The sequence below is a fragment of the Salvelinus alpinus genome, chromosome 35 (assembly GCF_045679555.1).
Source record: "Salvelinus alpinus chromosome 35, SLU_Salpinus.1, whole genome shotgun sequence".
In the NCBI taxonomy this organism is placed as follows: Eukaryota; Metazoa; Chordata; class Actinopteri; order Salmoniformes; family Salmonidae; genus Salvelinus; species Salvelinus alpinus.
In genome coordinates, this window is record NC_092120.1 from 635,432 (window position 1) to 653,352 (window position 17,921).

Here is a 17,921-nt window from a genome sequence, read left to right on the forward strand (position 1 = left end):
TGCTCCTCACGGCCAACCTAGAAAACAGCTTTGAGGTGTGGAATCACAGTTGAAGCAAAGGTTTGTGAGCCACCCCAGATAAAGTCATCAACATGACAGGCAAGTACTCCAGTCACATTGCAGTCTTGATCAAGCCAATAGAAGACTGCAGGATCCACTTGTGACATTTTTCCACCTGTACTCAGCATTGATGCCTTGACTTTGTTGTACCAGTAGAGTGATGCATCTGCCAGTCCATACACACACTTTTTTAGTTTCCAGTGTTCCTTCGCTTTTAGCTTCAGGCGGAGGTCGGATGTGAATTTCCCTTGACAGCTCTGTTCCCTGCAAAAATGCAGATTTGATGTCTATGGAATTAAGTTTCCATTTTTTCTGGCAGATCACTGACATCAGCAATCTGAGTGACTCTGAGGCGCATGTCGGTGAGTCTTTTGGGAGTTCTTTAGCAGCCAACTCCTCAACCTCTAGCCACTAGCCGTGGTTTAGGCACTATTCCAGTTAAGGATTCTTTAAGGGTACACACCCACCTTGTTGAGACGCGTTTTTGGCCAATGTCTTTGACTTCCTCAAACACTCAATTTTTCCTCCAATTACTGAGCTCATCTAGCTTAGCTGAGTCAAATGACACGTCCTTTGTTTCAAGTACATCATCATTTTGAATGTCATTCTGTTTTTCTCGATTTTCCATTGGTTCAATTCCGATATTATCTACAAGTGACAGGTCAGCTGACCCTGTTGTACCAGAAAGTGTAGCTGGTTCAGACTACTGCAAGTTGTACCAGTTCTTGTGTTTTGCTTTTCCTGCTCGTCCAATGACGGTTGCTGTATGTGGAATACCACTTTCTCTGTCCATGTATTTAACAGTTTGTCCAGTTTTCAGATTGGAACAACCATGTTCTCTTAACACATGTGGCTGTTGTTGAATGTTTTCCTCATTTGAACGCTCAAGAGTATTACCTGTGGCATGGTTGAAGGTCTCTGCTCCATTTCCTGTGTCAGTTTCAGTGTCCATATCATTGGATGCGACATCTGGTAGGTTTGTGTCTGTTACTGTGTCCTTTTTGTCATTTTCATTAGGAGACTGATTCTCAGCAACTGCCCCTCTATCTTGTTGATCATTTACTTTCCGCAATCTTGAGTGATGCACCCTGACAATGATGCCTCCGTGCCTCACAAATATCACCACACCATCTTGACCAATGACTACTCCCGGTCCTTTCCAATCTTGACAGTCAACTCGTTTGTAGTACACTTTGTTTCCAGTTTCGTACTTCTCATCATCATTATTCCCTGAACTGCTGAGTAACTTCTGAAGTCTGTCAACTGTAGCATGTCCAAACTGTTTGTAAAGCTTTAACAATACTTTGTGTTTTTCTTTAGTGTTCATGTTCTCTGTGACTGTCAGAATCTCCATGTGCTCTGTGTCAGTCAGAATCTCATTTTTGCATGGACTCTGTGTGATGTCTTTGTCTAAAATGTTTACACAATAGTGGCCTGAGGTAGTAAGTTCAAGAGTCACTGGTTGTTTAAACATCACTGCCTTGTCATTTTTTATGTCTAGTACAGCCTCTGCCTTCTTGAGGGAAGCTTTGCTTAATAGTAAGGGGATATCTGTAGGGACCACCTCTGTTTCAATGTGACACTTAGTCTGACCAATTTTTGCTGGTATCTTAACTCTCTTGGTAGAATGGACAATTCTCCCATCTCCAAATTTGAAAGCTCTGTTGCTTGGTGTGTCAATCATATTTTGTACTTCTTTCATATTTAGTTCACTGACATAGCTATCAAGCCATTTTGCATCACACACTGTCCGTGTGTATGCAGTATCAATAACAGCAGATCCTAAGGATTCAACTATAAAAATCTCAGTATCAGAAGCAGATTCATTTGAAAACAGTGTAATGTTACACTGCTCTATCTCTGTGTTTACATTTTCCTATGTTAGTTTAACTTGTTCATTTTTATGAGGACAGTCTTTAACCCAATGGTAAGTGCTTTGACAAATAGCACATTTTGATCTCCTTACATATTTGTCCAGTGGATTTGTGCCGGGAAATGGCGCCCTCTTCTGGTTGTCTTAAGAACGTGACTTGTTGGCGCCTTTTCTCTGCTGCTCAGTGTAATATGCTGCGTCACTCACTTGCATTCCATCTGTTATTGGCGCGACAGACGTCTTTTCACCAAAACATTTTTTTTAGTGCCGACTAAATTGATGCAAAAGTCAGCACAGTACAGGCAGTCAAAGCCAACTGTTTCTCCCTACCACCTAGACAGGCAGTATCTAGCAACTTGAAAGCTAACACTGCATCCGGGAGAACCATGTCGTACTTGCGCATCCTATTGTACCTCTGTTCGAAATCAATGATGTAGTCCGTCATTGCAACCGAAATATCTCTCGTAACACTGTCAAAGTTTGAATATGCCTCGTAGGCACGGTCTTTCTCTTATTTAAGAAATACAGAATCCAGTGCTGTGATCAAAGTTCCCATACCGTCATCCTTGTTCAAATCCTCAACGGATATTTCCAGTGCTGTATCTCTCGCTCTTCCCTCGAGCGATAATACCACCGCAAGTGCTTGCTTTTTCACGTCCAGATTAGTAACCCGTGTCCAGATTCCAAGTTCATTTATCCAACTTTCGTACGACCTCTTCTCGTCGATGCGAGGGGGCACATTGTAGTTATTAGCCATCCTCTGCTACCAATGTTAACTCGAAATGACACAACGACAAGGTTCCAGTTTAACAAAGTTTACTATACCGTATGAACACACTCAAAGGTAGCCATTACACTCAAGGCTAGGTCTATCGACGACAAGACTCCCTGCGCAGGTGCACTCTTGACTGAGTGATAGCCCCGTAATAACAGAAATATAGGGATACTTAAAACATGAACTTAACACAAAGTACAAAGAGATCCTTGATGAAAACCTGCTCCAGAGCGCTCAGACTGGGGCAAAGGTTCACCTTCCAGCAGGACAACGACCCTAAGCACACAGCCAAGATAACGCAGGAGTGGCTTCGGAACAAGTCTCTGAATGTCCTTGAGTGGCCCAGCCAGAGCCTGGAGTTGAACCCGATCGAACATCTCTGGACAGACCTGAAAATAGCTGTGCAGCGACGCTCCCCATTCAACCTGACAGAGCTTGAGAGGATCTGCGGAGAAGAATGGGAGAAACTCCCCAAATACAGGTGTGGCAAGCTTGTAGCGTCATACCCAAGAAGACTCAAGACTGTAATCGCTGCCAAAGGTGCTTCAACAAAGTACTGAGGAAAGGGTCTGAATACTTATGTAAATGTATTATTTCAGATTTTTATTTTTAAAACATTTGCAAACCTTTCTAAAAACCTGTTTTTGCTTTGTCATTATGGGGTATTGTGTGTAGATTGATGAGGGGGGGGAAACTATTTAATCCATTTTAGAATAAGGCTGTAACGTAACAAAATGTGGAAAAAGTCAAGGGGTCTGAATACTTTCCGAATGCACTATGTCGTGTTTTGTGTGGACTCCCGGGAAGAGTAGATCCTGCTTTTGCAAAAGCTAATGGGGATCCAAATAAAATACCACATTATTTGCGATTCATTCAGGACTATGAGTAATTATGGTAGCATCCACGTTCATGTAGAAGTTTTTTTAAGAAACATTATATTCTTATTTACAATAAAGGTAACTCCAAAAGGACACTACATTATTTACCATTCATTTAATTTGGGCGCACAATCTGAAACGCAATCAAAACAAACAGCAAATGCATCCAACAAGTTTGTAGAGTCACAAGCTTGATGTAATCATTGTGTACTAGGAATATTGGACCATATACTAAACTTTTGACGTCTTTAATACACACATACGGGAATTATGTACAAAAAGTGCTGTTCTATCTAAACAGTTCACCCAATATGGATTAAAATACCCTCAAATTAAAGTTGACAGTCTGTACTTTAACCTTATAGCCCATTGTATCATTTGAAATCCAAAGTGCTGGAGTACAGCACCCAAACAACAACAAATGTGTCACCGTCTCAATACTTCACTCTATCCTAAGATTGTGCCTATCCGTTGTGAATAAGTACTCTTGTAATCTTTCTCTCCTCCCCTCTGCAGGTCGTACGGAAGAGGACATGTTCTCGTCATCTCTGTATCGGTTTGGTCTGCGGGGGTCTGGGGTGTGGGAAGCGGTGCAGCCCACTGGGGGGAAGCCCCCCGCCACAGCAGGCCACTCCATGGTGTTCCACCCCCCGTCCCGGGTCCTGCTGGTCTACGGGGGCCACAGGCCTACCACTGCCAGGTACAGTTGGAGGAGGGGATTGTGGGACTGTGATGGTGATGTGTGTTTATTATCAAAGGTAAAGTACACACAGAGTAAACACTGTGTTGTGTGTGTTTGATGCTATTTGGTAATGCAAGAACAGGTTCTCGCTAGGTTCTTGGCTTCTCCATGTGTCAGTGTCCGTGTGATTCCCAGTAGTGTTTGGTATCTATTTGTGTCTCAGCAGGTGTCTGTGTTAACGTTGGACTGTGTCTATTGTCTCAAATAATCTGCCTCCTTCCTGCCTCTCTCTCCCCCCTCAGGTTCAGTGTACGTGTGAACTCCACGGATGTATTCCACGTGGACCGGAGGTTCTGGACCTCGTTCCGTTCCCGTTTCCCAGCCACAGGCCCCAGGGAGAGAGCCTTCCACTCAGCCACCATCATCGGCAACTACATGGTGGTCTATGGTGAGGGGACGTATGGTAGAGATGGAGATCACAGAGAATATAGGATAGGGATGGAGACCTCTTGAATGGATTCATACAATTGTTTGCTGTCCAGCCCCTTTTCCCTCTAATATTGCTCTTATTCTCCCTATTCCCCTTCTCTTTCTCTTTGCCTCTCTCTTTCTCTTTGCCTCTCTCTCTCTCTTTCTCTTTCTCTCTCTTTCTCTTTGCCTCTCTCTCTCTCTTTCTCTTTGCCTCTCTCTCTCTCTTTCTCTTTGCCTCTCTCTCTCTCTCTCTCTTTGCCTCTCTCTCTCTCTCTCTCTCTCTCTCTCAGGGGGGAATGTGCACATCCACTACCAGGAGGAGAAGTGTTATGATGAGGAAATCTTCTTCTACCACCTGGGGTGTCACCAGTGGGTGTCAGCTGGGGAGAGCCTTCAACACAGTGAGTCCCTACACACACACACACATTCTCACTTGCTCATACACAGACATATTCATGTTGCTTTATGTTGAATCATCTCTCTCTCTCTCTTTTCGTACAGGAGTAGAGGCTGTGAGAGGGCGGTACTCCCATGTAGCTGCTGTGATGGAGGGCAGGGTGCTGCTGGTTGCCGGGGGTTACAGTGGTATTGCCCGTGGAGACCTGGTGGCGTACAAAGTTCCACTGTTCGTGAGCAGCGACCCAGGAGACCGGGTGAGTCAAGAAGTAAGGAGGGGGGAGGGATGGAGAGTTTATTAAGGAATATTATTGCATGGTGAACAGGGGCATATTGAAAGGGGGAGAGGTGGATGGTTGAAACTGCAATGCTCTCATCTCCTGAAACATAATATTCTTCAGTGATAATGTTTTTTGGGGGTTGAAAGCAGGACTTGTAAACATTATATTTCTTGTGCACAATTTTGGGGTAGTTCACAGTATAGTGTGGTGCAGGGCTCTCCAACCCTGTTCCTGGAGAGCTACCCTCCTGTAGGTTTTCGCACCAACCCCAGTTGTAACTAACCTGATTAATTTTTATCAACCAGCAAATGATTAGTATCAGATTATTAGTATTAGGGTTAGAGCGAAAACCTACAGGACGGTAGCTCTCCAGGAACATGGTTGGAGAGCTCTGCTGTGGTGTGTGTATCTTTGTTTGACTGTGCGTTTCTGTGTGTGTCAGGACGCTGTGTGTGCCGAGGCACCAGACGAGAGCATGTGTCTGAAGAACCCAGAATGCAGCTGGTGTGAGGGCCGCTGTCGGGAGTACCAACCCACCAACCCGGTAACACACCTATCCAACACCCTGCTTTTTCCATCCCTTTTTCTCCATCTTCAACCCAAACCTCATCCATCTGTCCTCCCCATCCACCTTCTAAGAATCTAACTTGACCATGGATAAAAACAATGTTTAACTGTCTCTCTCCAGTGTGGCAGCACAGGGTGCCTGGGCCTGGCCCGCTTCCTGTCTGACTGCCAGTCCTGCCTGGTGTTCAGTGGGGCTCCAGGTTCCCTGCCCCGCGCCCCCGGTGACTTCGGCTGGTGTGTCCAGAACGAGTCCTGCCTACCTGTGTCAGGTGAGATGCACAGAGGGAGAAGGGGAAATACAAATATCAAAAGCTAAAATGCATAGGAGAAAAAAGACATGAGGGACCATGAATTGGGGCTCCCCCCTAGATACCTACTGCAGCCCTCATCCTCCACATACAACACCCATCTGACAGTCACATTCTGTTAAAGGTCCCCAAAGCACACACATCCCTGGTTCGCTCCTCTTTTCAGTTCGCTGCGTTTAATCTCCAGCTCTTCATTCAAAGAATCAATCATGGACGTTCTTACTTACAGTTGTGGCTGCTTCGTGTGATGTATTGCTGTCTCTACTCTCTACCTTCTTGCCCTTTGTGCTGTGTCTGTGCCCAATAATGTTTGTACCATGTTTTGTGCTGCTACCATGTTGTCATGTTGTGTTGCTACCATGCTGTGTTGTCGGTTTAGGTCTCTCTTTATGTAGTGTTGTGGTGTCTCTTGTCATGTGAGTTTTGTCCTATATTTGTTATTTATCCCAGCCCCTGTCCCCGCAGGAGGCAATTTGCCTTCTGGTAGGCCGTGATTGTAAATAAGAATTTGTTCTTAACTGACTTGCCTAGTTAAATAAAAATGAAAAGTATTGTAAGATTGAGGTCTGGTACTGTGTGTGTTGTTTAATGAGCTCCCCCTCCCTCTCGGTATTGCAGATCAAAGTGCTTGCCGTGTGGACCAGATCTCAGGGGCGTACGGCTGGTGGGGGGAGCGTACCCGTTTCCTCGCCACAATACTTTCCTGTCGCACTGAGAACTATGTCCCGGGACTGCACCTGCTCACCTTCCAGCACCCCCGCAATGACTCCCAGCCTGACAAGGTACAGAGGCCCCGCCATGTAAGGTTGTCACGTTGCCAACATTGCAATACTACTTTAACTGATTTTCCATGGCAAAAAGGAAAACACAAAGCAGACATAACTCTTTGGTCTTTTAAAAAACCTACTGTATGTAGATGATTGTGTGTTATAGCTTGGAAAATAAACTGAATTCTCGGTGACATCAGACTGCTTGTTTCCAACATTAGGACTGTTTCCTCAGAACATTTACTCCGCTCCATGTTTTGTTTCATGCCACAATACCTCTGAGTATCAGTATACTGGTACTACTCGTGACAACCCTACCGCCAAGTATTGTGGCCCTGTGTGGCTCGTGGGTTCGATTCCCTCACAAACACAACCAGTCATGATGTTTTCATCTGATTTGTCAAACAATCACTTCAAAGGGCTCCTTTTACTAGGCTATCCAGGCACATTCATCCACTCTCAACATAGTTCCAGCCTCCAAACAGTGGTGACTGGAAAGCGGCATCTTTTACACAAAACACCAAAAAGTGTAATGACATTTGGCGATTATCATTAGGCAATAATTTATGTGTCCACTGCTGTCCTCGCGTCCTGGTGTCGGCCACTCAATTCTGGCTTGTCAAAATGTTAGTGTTCCCGTCGAACCACATCACATTTTGGAGTGTAGGCTAATACCACCCATTTATTTTCAAGTCCATTCGCAAATGTTTCATGCGTCTGACATGCGGTAATGAAAAATAATGGTACAGTTTTCTTGACATTTTGTTTTAATTATTATGATAGGCCCGTGTTCTACCGGTACGGCGTACCCCCACTTTCTTTTGCAAGGACACCGTACCACCTTACTTTCACCCCTGGTATTACCTCTACTTCTAGCTATACTGCGTCTCTAAAGCCCCTCTAAATACTTACCCTCCTCCCACCCTGCTTAAGATACTGTGGGCTTCCCAAACTGACTGAATGTAATGCTGCTGACTTCTGACATGTTGTACCTTGCTGTCTGTTGTAACACCTCCATCCAATCCCTCTTGAACCTCCACCCCTTCAGGTGTCCATCCTGCGCAGCACCTCCATCATCCTCAGCCCCACCACAGAGATGGATGTCACCCTGCAGTTCCGGGGCTTCATCCACCCTCTGTGGGGCGCCCCTCCACCTGCGCCCCCTCCCACTGAGACAGTTTCCATGTGGGCCCGGATACAAAGGCTACACTTTGAGGCCCGCATGGCTGCTGGACCCAACTCCCTGCAACTGGTGAGCGAGGGAGAAAGAGCGGGAGATGGGCGCTTACATTACACATTTTTTGAGAGATACGAGTAGATCCAGCCTGTAATTTGTTTTACTGAACTCTCTCACTCCCTCTTCCTCCTCCCCTCAGAATGAGAGGGTAGGTCGCTGGGCAGCTCACCAGGAGAAGGAGACGAAGCTGCTGTCCCGTCCTGACATGGGTCGTTTATTTCCCAACCTGACCCGAGGGAACCGGTACCTGGTCCAGGCCGAGGGATACCTCAACAACTCAGGCTCTGGACAGACCAGTGAGATGGCTCTGACCTGGAACAGAACCGCCCTGCCCGGCGGAAGTGTGAGTACCAGCTGACAATTACACATTTTATAAACAAAAGGTTTTCACAGTAATACTGAGGCTCAATACCCTTAACATCAATATTGAAGATGTTTGTTTCTCCCACTGTCTCTCTATCTCTTTTTTTTGTTGTTCTCCTTTCTTTCTCTCTGTAGGAGATTTCCTTCCTGTTCTTGGAGCCGTACCGTTCTGGCTCTTGCTCGGGGTACCAGTCTTGCTTGGCATGTCTGTCAGACCAGTCCTGTGGCTGGTGCCCATCTCTGGGCCGCTGTCTGTTCCGTGCACTGCCTGACCTGGAGCCCTGCCCGGAGGACCAGGGGGGAGGGGAGCGCCACCTGCTGCTGGCCCCGCCACAATGCACCCTCTGTGAGGAGTACAGGGACTGCTCCGCCTGCACTCAGGTATTTAACATACAGAACACCTCACTGCCATTAGCTTCATAAAACATTTTATATTTTTAATACTCTCCTTATAGATCTTGTAGACCTTTGACCTTTATGATCTTTGGCCTACAGGATCACTACTGTGAGTGGCAGATCAACTCCAGCAAGAAGGGTGACTACCAATGCAGCCGACGGGGAAGACTGGATGGATCCATTCGCGACCCAGAGGGGTGCCCTAAAGTCTGCAACCAGTGAGTACCCACTGTCAGGCTCATTGTACTATAATGTTGCTTGGTGCAATTACTTCTAGGGTATGCAACTCTCTCCACCTCTCTCTCTCTCTCTCCCCCTTCCCCACCTCTGTAAACAGGAGGAGGACGTGTGGGGAGTGTCTGTCTAACTCCAGTCAGTGTGCGTGGTGTGAGTCGGCCCAGGCCTGCTTCTACTTCGCTGCCTACCTCACCAAGTATCCCTACGGAGAGTGCAGGGACTGGTATGACAGGTAAACCATTAGAACCAATGAGCTGAACTCCTGTAGTCAGCAGTTTAAAATGGAGGTTTAATCTTATTTCCCTTTCCTATTTGGAATCTATTATGTACCAACAACATTCAATAAACTTTTCTGTCTCCCTCTCCCTCCTTCCCCTAATCCTCTCTCCATCCCTTCCTCCATCCCTCTCTCCCCCACTCCAGTGTTCACTCAGTGCCCCAGTGTAAGCAATGCTCAGCTCTGGTCACCTGTACAGACTGTCTCCAGACGTTTCAGTGCGGCTGGTGTGGAGACTACAACAACCCCACCATCGGCAGGTGTCTACGAGGAGACTGGGGAGGGATGGACGACCCCTCTGTGTATAACTGCAGTGTGGCTGTGGATGAAGTACGGGCTACCAGGTATGATGACCAGCAAACTACCACACTTCAAAATGCTTACTTACCCAGGTTTGACTTCAACTGAGGACAAGCCCCCAAAACGGGCTGTGGTGATGGAAAAAATAATTATCTGAGCAGGTCCAATGTAACTAATGCCTACGTACACTGGACCTGCCTGTGAAGTTACCATGTCAATACCAGACCACCTCTCTGCATTAGGAGGTAATACTGAACCTTGTTATTCCTCCTCCCCCTCGAGTCCTGAGTCCCAGACCTTGGCTCCCCCGCGGCCCATGGAGATGGAGATGGAGCTGGAGCACCTGGAGGAGGGGGAGAGGGACCCAGTCTGGTCCTACCCCAGCTGTCCCGATGTGGAGGAGTGCAGGCTGGGCCTCCACAGCTGCCACCCCTTCGCCACCTGTGTCAACACCCCCACCTCCTTTGAGTGCCACTGTGAGAGGGGCTACACCGGGGACGGCACCCTGCACTGCAACCAGACGTGAGCCTCTCTCTCTCACTCCCTGTCGCTCTTTCTTTTTCTCTCCCTCTCATTCTCCCTATCATGACAAGCCCTTTTCACTTCCACTAGCTTTTATAATGTCTCGTTCTCTGAATAACTCCATTCTCCAAAAGCCGACCTCTCTCTCTTTCTGCTCCAGTTGTTATAATGAGTGTCGTCAGGGCCAGTGCAGCGGCAGCCCGCGGTTCGAGTGTGAGTGTTCCCTGGGCTGGACATCTGACCCAGCAACCCTGGTGCTGAGCGGGGTGGAGTGTGACGTGGACTGTGGCTGTAACTTCCACAGCACCTGTATCACCGCCCCAGGCATCTGTGACCACTGCCAGGGTGAGACAGACATAAATATCAACCCATTCTAAGCCTTCCAAAAAAGGAAAAATTACAGCAACACCCCAAGATGACCAGAAAAACAACATATACAGTCGTGGCCAAACGTTTTGAGAATGACACAAATATTAATTTCCACAAAGTTTGCTGCTTTAGTGTCTTTAGATATTTTTATCAGATGTTACTATGGAATACTGAAGTATAATTACAAGCATTTCATAAGTGTCAAAGGCTTTTATTGACAATTACATGAAGTTGATGCAAAGAGTCAATATTTGCAGTGTTGACCCTTCTTTTTCAAGACCTCTGCAATCCTCCGTGGCATGCTGTCAATTAACTTCTGGGCCACATCCTGACTGATGGCAGCCCATTCTTGCATAAACAATGCTTGGAGTTTGTCAGAATTTGTGGGGTTTTGTTTATCTACCCGCCTCTTGTGGATTGACTACAAGTTCTCAATGGGATTAAAGTCTGGAGAGTTTCCTGGCCATGGACACAAAATATCGATGTTTTGTTCCCTGAGCCACTTAGTTATCACTTTTGCCTTATGGCAAGGTGCTCCATCATGCTGGAAAAGGCATTGTTCGTCACCAAATTGTTCCTGGATGGTTGGGAGAAGTTGCTCTCGGAGGATGTGTTGGTACCATTCTTTATTCATGGCTGTGTTCTTAGGCAAAATTGTGAGTGAGCACACTCCCTTGGCTGAGAAGCAACCCCACACATGAATAGTCTCGGGATGCTTTACTGTTGACATGACACAGGACTGATGGTAGCGCTCACCTTGTCTTCTCCAGACAAGCTTTTTTCCGGATGCCCCAAACAATCGGAAAGGGGATTCATCAGAGAAAATTACTTTACCTCAGTCCTCAGCAGTCCAATCTCTGTACCTTTGCAGAATATCAGTCTGTCCCTGATGTTTTTCCTGGAGAGAAGTGGCTCCAAAAGTCTTCTGCCTGCTGCCATTCCTGAGCAAGCTCTGTACTGGTGGTGCCCCGATCCCGCAGCTGAATCAACGTTAGGAGACGGTCCTGGCACTTGCTGGACTTTCTTGCGCGACCTGAAGCCTTCTTCACAACAATTGAACCGCTCTCCTTGAAGTTCTTGATGATCCGATAAATGGTTGATTTAGGTGCAATCTTACTGGCAGCAATATCCTTGCCTGTGAAGCCCTTTTTGTGCAAAGCAATGATGACGGCAGGTGTTTCCTTGCAGGTAACCATGATTGACAGAGGAAGAACAATGATTCCAAGCACCACCCTCCTTTTGAAGCGTCCAGTCTGTTATTTGAACTTAATCAGGATGACAGAGTGATCTCCAGCCTTGTCCTCGTCAACACTCACACCTGTGTTAACGAGAGAATCACTGACATGATGTCAGCTGGTCCTTTTGTGGTAGGGCTGAAATGCAGTGGAAATGTTTTTTGGGGATTCAGTTAATTTGCATGGCAAAGAGGGACTTTGCAGTTAATTGCAATTCATCTGATCACTCTTCCTAACATTCTGGAGTATATGCAAATTGTCATCATACAAACTGAGGCAGCAGACTTTGTGAAAATTAAAATTAGTGTCATTCTCAAAACTTTTGGCCACGACTGTAGTTTATTAATTCCAAAAGTTATAATTTTCTCTAATTAGTGAATGTGCTCTCTGTTCTCCCTTCTCCTCAGATTGGACAATGGGTCTCCAGTGTGAGCACTGTCGACCAGGGAGTTTTGGTTCTGCGCTGGCCGGGGGCGGGGGCTGTGTGCCCTGCCAGTGTAACGGCCATGGAGGCCCCCTCCTTGGCTTCTGCCACAATCAGACAGGCCAATGCTACTGCACACACCACACCCAGGGACCACACTGTGAATCCTGCTTGCCTGGATACTACGGAGACCCCAGGTGAGGGGGACAGACAATGGACTCTAGATGGATGGATTTATTACCCCCAGTGAGGAAATTAGTTTTGCAGCATTACAAATAATAGGCATTCTGTAAATGATCTGTTTTATAGAACAGTATGTGTACTGTGCATCAGCAACTAGTTGCTATGTGCTCTGTAATTAAGAACCTGCTTCACTATACGTTTGAATTTCTCTCACTTAATGCATATCACTTATACAACTCTCTCTTCCTCAGGAATAATGGCACCTGTTTCCGCCAGTGTCAGGGGCGCTCTGTGATCCTGTCCCACCAGTCACCCCTCTCTGAGCTCCCCATCTCGTCCTCCCTGGGGTGGCGAGGGGGCGTCGGGGGGAAGGGGGGACTCTCCCACTGTCTGTGGGTCCTGTCTGTCTCTGAGAACCTGGCCCCCTGTGTGCCGGGCGAGCTGTGCCCTCCTGTCGCTCTCACCCTGCACCCAGACTCCTACACACAGTGCACTGTGAGTACTAACTACACACTAACTCCTACAACACAGACTGGTGTTTATTGTGCTGTAGTGAACAGAGCCACCAGCATTCCCATGGCCTGAGATGTATTTGCTGTCTCTCACACACAGAGCTCCTACGTTTACGTGTTTGACGGCCTGCCTCGTTTCTTGAGCAACGGGGTGGTGCACTCGGACCACAACCTGATTGGCGCGTTCTGTGGGACGACCCGGACTCAGCCAATCACAGTGGAGGCCACTTCAGGTTAAAACTTCTAGTCATTTTTTTAAAAGTTTTAAAATAAAGTTTTTCTCCTACTTATTTTCTGACTGTAAATATCATGAGTAGTATTGAAAGATTCCCTCTCTGATCCCTCTGTTTTTCTCTCTCTCCCAGGTGTGATCTCTGTGTACTTTGAGGCCAACGTCTCGTCCGACCGCCCTCAGGGTTTCAACGCCTCCTTCTGGGTGCGGCGCTGTCGCCAGGGTTCTAAGGCGGGGGAGGATGGGTCACCCGTATGCCAGGGAGGGGCGCAGTGCAGCGGGGGGCTGTGCCAGTGTACTCAGGGGTATGGGGGACCGTACTGCGACAGGCCCCTCTGTCCCGAGGGCTGTGGGCTAGCAGAGGGCCGAGGCTCCTGCAACTTGGTGAGAGGGAACAGTAGCACTGTTACTGCAAGACAGTGTGACTGCTCATTGTTGTTTTGTTGGTGTTTTGATGTTTTCCTCTTTGTTTATCCTGTTCCTATATATTACAGTCTCTTGTGTGTCTCTAATGTTAACCCTCTCTCTCTCTATGTGTACGTTTTAGTCTCTGGGAGTGTGTGTGTGTGCAGACGGTTGGGGCGGCTCTGACTGCTCCACCCCTCTGGACTCCAGCAGCCTAGTTTGGGAAACCCTACTGGACACACAGCTCACAGCGGTAAGAACCAGGACACACATATATAAAAACACTCCCACCACAGAGTGTCACAGTGTTAAACTTCCCCCTCCCTCCACAGAACCAGGCCCACAGGTTCCTCCACCGGATGGGCCATTCTCTAGTGTCTGGGCCCCAGGGGAACCTCTGGATGTATGGAGGCCTCTCTCTCTCAGAGGGCATCCTGGGAAACGTCTACAGGTGGGGGGATGACTTTTTAATGGCTGTGTTTTTATTAGCGTTCATTTAAAGATGCCTTTTATGAGACAGCAATTTTTTGTTGTAATTGTTTGAAATTACCAGTAAATCATATCAGTTAGTTTCTCTGTATGTCTCTCTTCCCTCTCTGTGTTGATTGGTGGGTTCAGGTACTCTGTGTTGGAGCGGCGCTGGACTCAGATGCTGACCAGCTCAGTGGAGGAAGGCTCCACCCCCAGCCCCCGCTACCACCACGCTTCTGCCCTTCTGGCCAGTCACGAGCCTCTCTCTGACGCCCAGGGAGCCACTCACAACCTCATGCTGGTGGTGGGCGGTGTCACGCAGAAGGGCGTCGCCATGGACACGTGGAGCCTCAACCTCAGCAGTCTGGTGTGGAGACAGCACAAGGTCAGAGTTGGTTTGTTTAGTTTTAGTAATCCACCATCTTGCCTTACTTGGGAAAATATATGAACAAAAAAACACTAAACATAAAATATTGGTAGTTAACTGTCAGCCTACACCCCACGATTCAATTTACTATAGACTTGTTCTATGTACCGTAACCAATTAGTCTGTGTCCTCTTCCCCCACAGAGCTCAGTGCTGCCACCGGTGGCAGGTCATACTCTAACGGTGCGTCGGGACTCCTCTATGCTGCTCATCGGAGGTTACTCTCCAGAGAGCGGCTTCAACCATCACCTGCTGGAGTTCAACATCCACTCTGGCAACTGGACCGTCGCCCCCCACACCGGCACACCTCCTACAGGTCAGAAGGACCTATCTCCACCTGCACTCATTAACTCACTTAGTACCTGGCAATCTGGAAAGTCCCTACTCAGCTTTTGTGGAACCTCTCCCACTAAGTAGGCATAGAATATAAAGATTGAGGTGCATCCATTATGGTTGGAGCAAAGAGTCATTTCTGACACCATGAACTGTAAACTGCTGTCCCTTATGATGTTGCATAATTTACCAGTCTGTTGATTAACCCTTAACCCTCCCGTGTTGCCTCTTGACTGACTCCTGTGTGTCCTGTCCTCTCTTCAGGTCTGTATGGCCACTCGGCTGTGTACCACGAGCAGACGGACGCCGTGTATGTGTTCGGAGGCTACCGCTTCCACGTGGAGACAGTGGAGCCCTCAGGAGAGCTCTACAGTCTCTACTATGCCAACCTCGCCTGGTCCCTACTGGTCCCCTCACAGGGGAATAAGGTATGTACTACCACGGCAGCTTTACCACGAGAACATGCTTCTTTCACAACTAGCTAACCGGTATTTAAACAGCTTTTACATGTTCCCAGACTGGTCTTAATTGATGATCATTATATCGTAACAATTTTTCTCATATTAATGCAACCGCTGTGTCAGATTTCGAAAAAGCAAACCATGCAATAATTTGAGTACGGCGCTCAGAGCCCAAACAAGACAAAATGATGTCCGCCATATTGTGCAGTCAACAGAAGTCAGAAATAACTTTATAAACATTCACTTACCTTTGATGATCTTCATCAGAATGCACTCCCCGGAATCCCAGTTCCACAATAAATGTTTATTTTGTTCGATAATGTCCATCATTTATGTCCAAATAACTCAGTTTTGTTTGCGCGTTCAGTACACAATCTAAACTCATGATGCGCGGGCAGGTCCAGGCAAAAGTTCAGACGAAAAGTCATATTACAGTCCGTAGAAACATGTCAAACGAAGTATACAATCAATCTTTAGGATGTTTTTAATATAAATCTTCAATAATGTTCCAACCGGAGAATTCCTTTGTCTTCAGAAATGTGATGGAACAGAGCTCACTCTCACGTGAACGCGCATGGTCAGCGCATGTTCAGCTCATGGCAGACCTTACTCAATCCCCTCTCATTCGGCCCCACTTCACAGTAGAAGCATCAAACCAGGTTCTAAAGACTGTTGACATCTAGTGTGAGCCGTAGGAAGTGCAAAATGACCCCATAGACACTGTGTATTCGATAGGCAATGAGTTGAAAAACTACAAACCTCAGATTTCCCACTTCCTGGTTGGATTTTTTTTCTCAGGTTTTTGCCTGCCATATGAGTTCTGTTATACTCACAGACATCATTCAAACAGTTTTAGAAACTTCAGAGTGTTTTCTATCCAAATATACTAATAATATGCATTTATTAGCAACTGGGACTGAGTAGCAGGCAGTGTACTCTGGGCACCTTTTTATCCAAGCTACTCAATACTGCCCCCCTGTCCCAAAGAAGTTAACACGTTCTTTTTTCTTTCTCCCTCTCACTTTCTCCCTCTCTCTCCCCAGCCCCTGTCCCGTTTCTTCCACGTTGCAGCCCTGATAAAAGACACCATGGTGATCGTGGGAGGGAGGACAGGAGTGGAGGACTACAGCAATACAGTGTCTCTGTACCAGATCAACTGTAACACCTGGATACAGCCAGGTAACTGTGTGACTGACACTACATGTGGCTAGCCAAAACACTGCATATATGCTCAGTTTGATGATGATGTGGAGATTATCCTTCCTCTCGCTCAGACTCGGCGGTGGGCGAGCCGGTTAACCGTTCAGTGTCTCTGGCCATGGTGGGCTGGGGTGGGCGGCTGTTCCTCTCTGGGGGGTTCAATGGGGTCACCCTGGGGCGTCTTCTCACCCTGACCCTTCCCTCTGACCCCTGTGCCTTGCTGTCCACGCCCGAGGCCTGCAACACCACCACAGGCAGCTGTGTCTGGTGCAGGGGCACCTGTGCTGCCTCTGATACTGCTGAGAGGTACAGCTATGGTTATCATGGGAATGATGTTTCCAAGTTGTTGACTGTCTTTTATTTTGGAGGTGTTTCTTGGGGTTGTCACTTTGTGTAATCATGTTTATTCTTTCCCTATCTCAGATTTAGTGACAAAATATCCCTTCTCTCCCTCTTTATGGTGTGTTGTCCCTCTCTCTCAGACTGGGCTGTTCCATTGGTCAGTCTCCCTGCTCCCCCACCCCTCGTCTACCAGACCAGTGTCGCAGACTGAAGACCTGCAGCGAGTGTCTGGCACGCCACCCCAGGACCTTCTCTAGCCCCTCACAGGTAATACACACACGCAAATGCACACAAACATCAGCTCAGACAGTACACACACATACACACACACTAATCTCCCCTCTCTGTCAGTCCCAGTCTGCTCTGCAGTGTAAGTGGTGCACCAACTGTCCAGAGGGAGCATGCATCAGCAGTACAGTCAGCTGCACCTCAGAACACGACTGCAGGATCAACCAGAGAGAGATCTTCCTGTCCAGCAACTGTACTGAGACCAGCTGTGAGGCCTCCGACTGCCCCAAGTGCACCGCCTCAGGGAAGTGCATGTGGACACGCCAGTTCAAACGCACCGGTGAGAGACACCTCCATTCACCTTCTATTACTAGGGACAGGAGTCTTGGGTTGACCACTAGACTAAGTTGTGGCTGGAATAACTGAGAACCACTCTCTTACATCTTGTGTTGCGGTTCCCCCAGGCGAGACCAGGCGCATCCTGAGTGTGAACCCCACCTACGACTGGACGTGCTTCAGCTACGCCCTGCTCAACGTGTCCCCCATGCAGGTGGAGTCCTCCCCCCCTCTGCCCTGCCCACCCCCCTGCCACCACCTCAGCACCTGCAGCCTCTGCCTGGGCTCCCGGGGCTCAGACGGGGGCTGGCAGCACTGTGTGTGGAGCATGGCACTGCAGCAGGTAAGACGGAGACAGACTGTGTGTGGGTGGT

General features: G+C 47.7%; 1 protein-coding gene and 1 long non-coding RNA gene across 3 annotated transcripts in view; one reads left to right on the forward strand and one right to left on the reverse strand.

Annotated features, from left to right (window-relative positions):
* The window catches only part of LOC139564397 (uncharacterized), a 418,006-nt gene that overhangs the window by 255,487 nt on the left and 144,598 nt on the right, over positions 1 to 17,921 (reverse strand). The gene's annotated exons all lie outside the window — the stretch shown is intronic.
* LOC139564308 (multiple epidermal growth factor-like domains protein 8) overlaps positions 1 to 17,921 on the forward strand; it is a 38,029-nt gene that overhangs the window by 6,784 nt on the left and 13,324 nt on the right. The window contains exons 9-37 of one of the 2 annotated variants that reach the window (XM_071383723.1): positions 4,103 to 4,286; positions 4,571 to 4,716; positions 5,030 to 5,140; positions 5,241 to 5,404; positions 5,859 to 5,960; positions 6,105 to 6,252; positions 6,910 to 7,073; positions 8,107 to 8,310; positions 8,435 to 8,638; positions 8,794 to 9,039; positions 9,154 to 9,272; positions 9,392 to 9,523; positions 9,715 to 9,912; positions 10,151 to 10,390; positions 10,551 to 10,735; positions 12,402 to 12,615; positions 12,853 to 13,096; positions 13,214 to 13,346; positions 13,479 to 13,729; positions 13,893 to 14,003; positions 14,083 to 14,201; positions 14,369 to 14,606; positions 14,792 to 14,963; positions 15,245 to 15,408; positions 16,485 to 16,620; positions 16,716 to 16,947; positions 17,124 to 17,250; positions 17,335 to 17,551; positions 17,676 to 17,890. In XM_071383723.1, coding sequence (XP_071239824.1) covers positions 4,103 to 4,286; positions 4,571 to 4,716; positions 5,030 to 5,140; positions 5,241 to 5,404; positions 5,859 to 5,960; positions 6,105 to 6,252; positions 6,910 to 7,073; positions 8,107 to 8,310; positions 8,435 to 8,638; positions 8,794 to 9,039; positions 9,154 to 9,272; positions 9,392 to 9,523; positions 9,715 to 9,912; positions 10,151 to 10,390; positions 10,551 to 10,735; positions 12,402 to 12,615; positions 12,853 to 13,096; positions 13,214 to 13,346; positions 13,479 to 13,729; positions 13,893 to 14,003; positions 14,083 to 14,201; positions 14,369 to 14,606; positions 14,792 to 14,963; positions 15,245 to 15,408; positions 16,485 to 16,620; positions 16,716 to 16,947; positions 17,124 to 17,250; positions 17,335 to 17,551; positions 17,676 to 17,890 — 5,120 coding nt within the window. The remainder of the gene's footprint in view (positions 1 to 4,102; positions 4,287 to 4,570; positions 4,717 to 5,029; positions 5,141 to 5,240; positions 5,405 to 5,858; positions 5,961 to 6,104; positions 6,253 to 6,909; positions 7,074 to 8,106; positions 8,311 to 8,434; positions 8,639 to 8,793; positions 9,040 to 9,153; positions 9,273 to 9,391; positions 9,524 to 9,714; positions 9,913 to 10,150; positions 10,391 to 10,550; positions 10,736 to 12,401; positions 12,616 to 12,852; positions 13,097 to 13,213; positions 13,347 to 13,478; positions 13,730 to 13,892; positions 14,004 to 14,082; positions 14,202 to 14,368; positions 14,607 to 14,791; positions 14,964 to 15,244; positions 15,409 to 16,484; positions 16,621 to 16,715; positions 16,948 to 17,123; positions 17,251 to 17,334; positions 17,552 to 17,675; positions 17,891 to 17,921) is intronic. The other variant, XM_071383724.1, reaches the window with a different exon arrangement.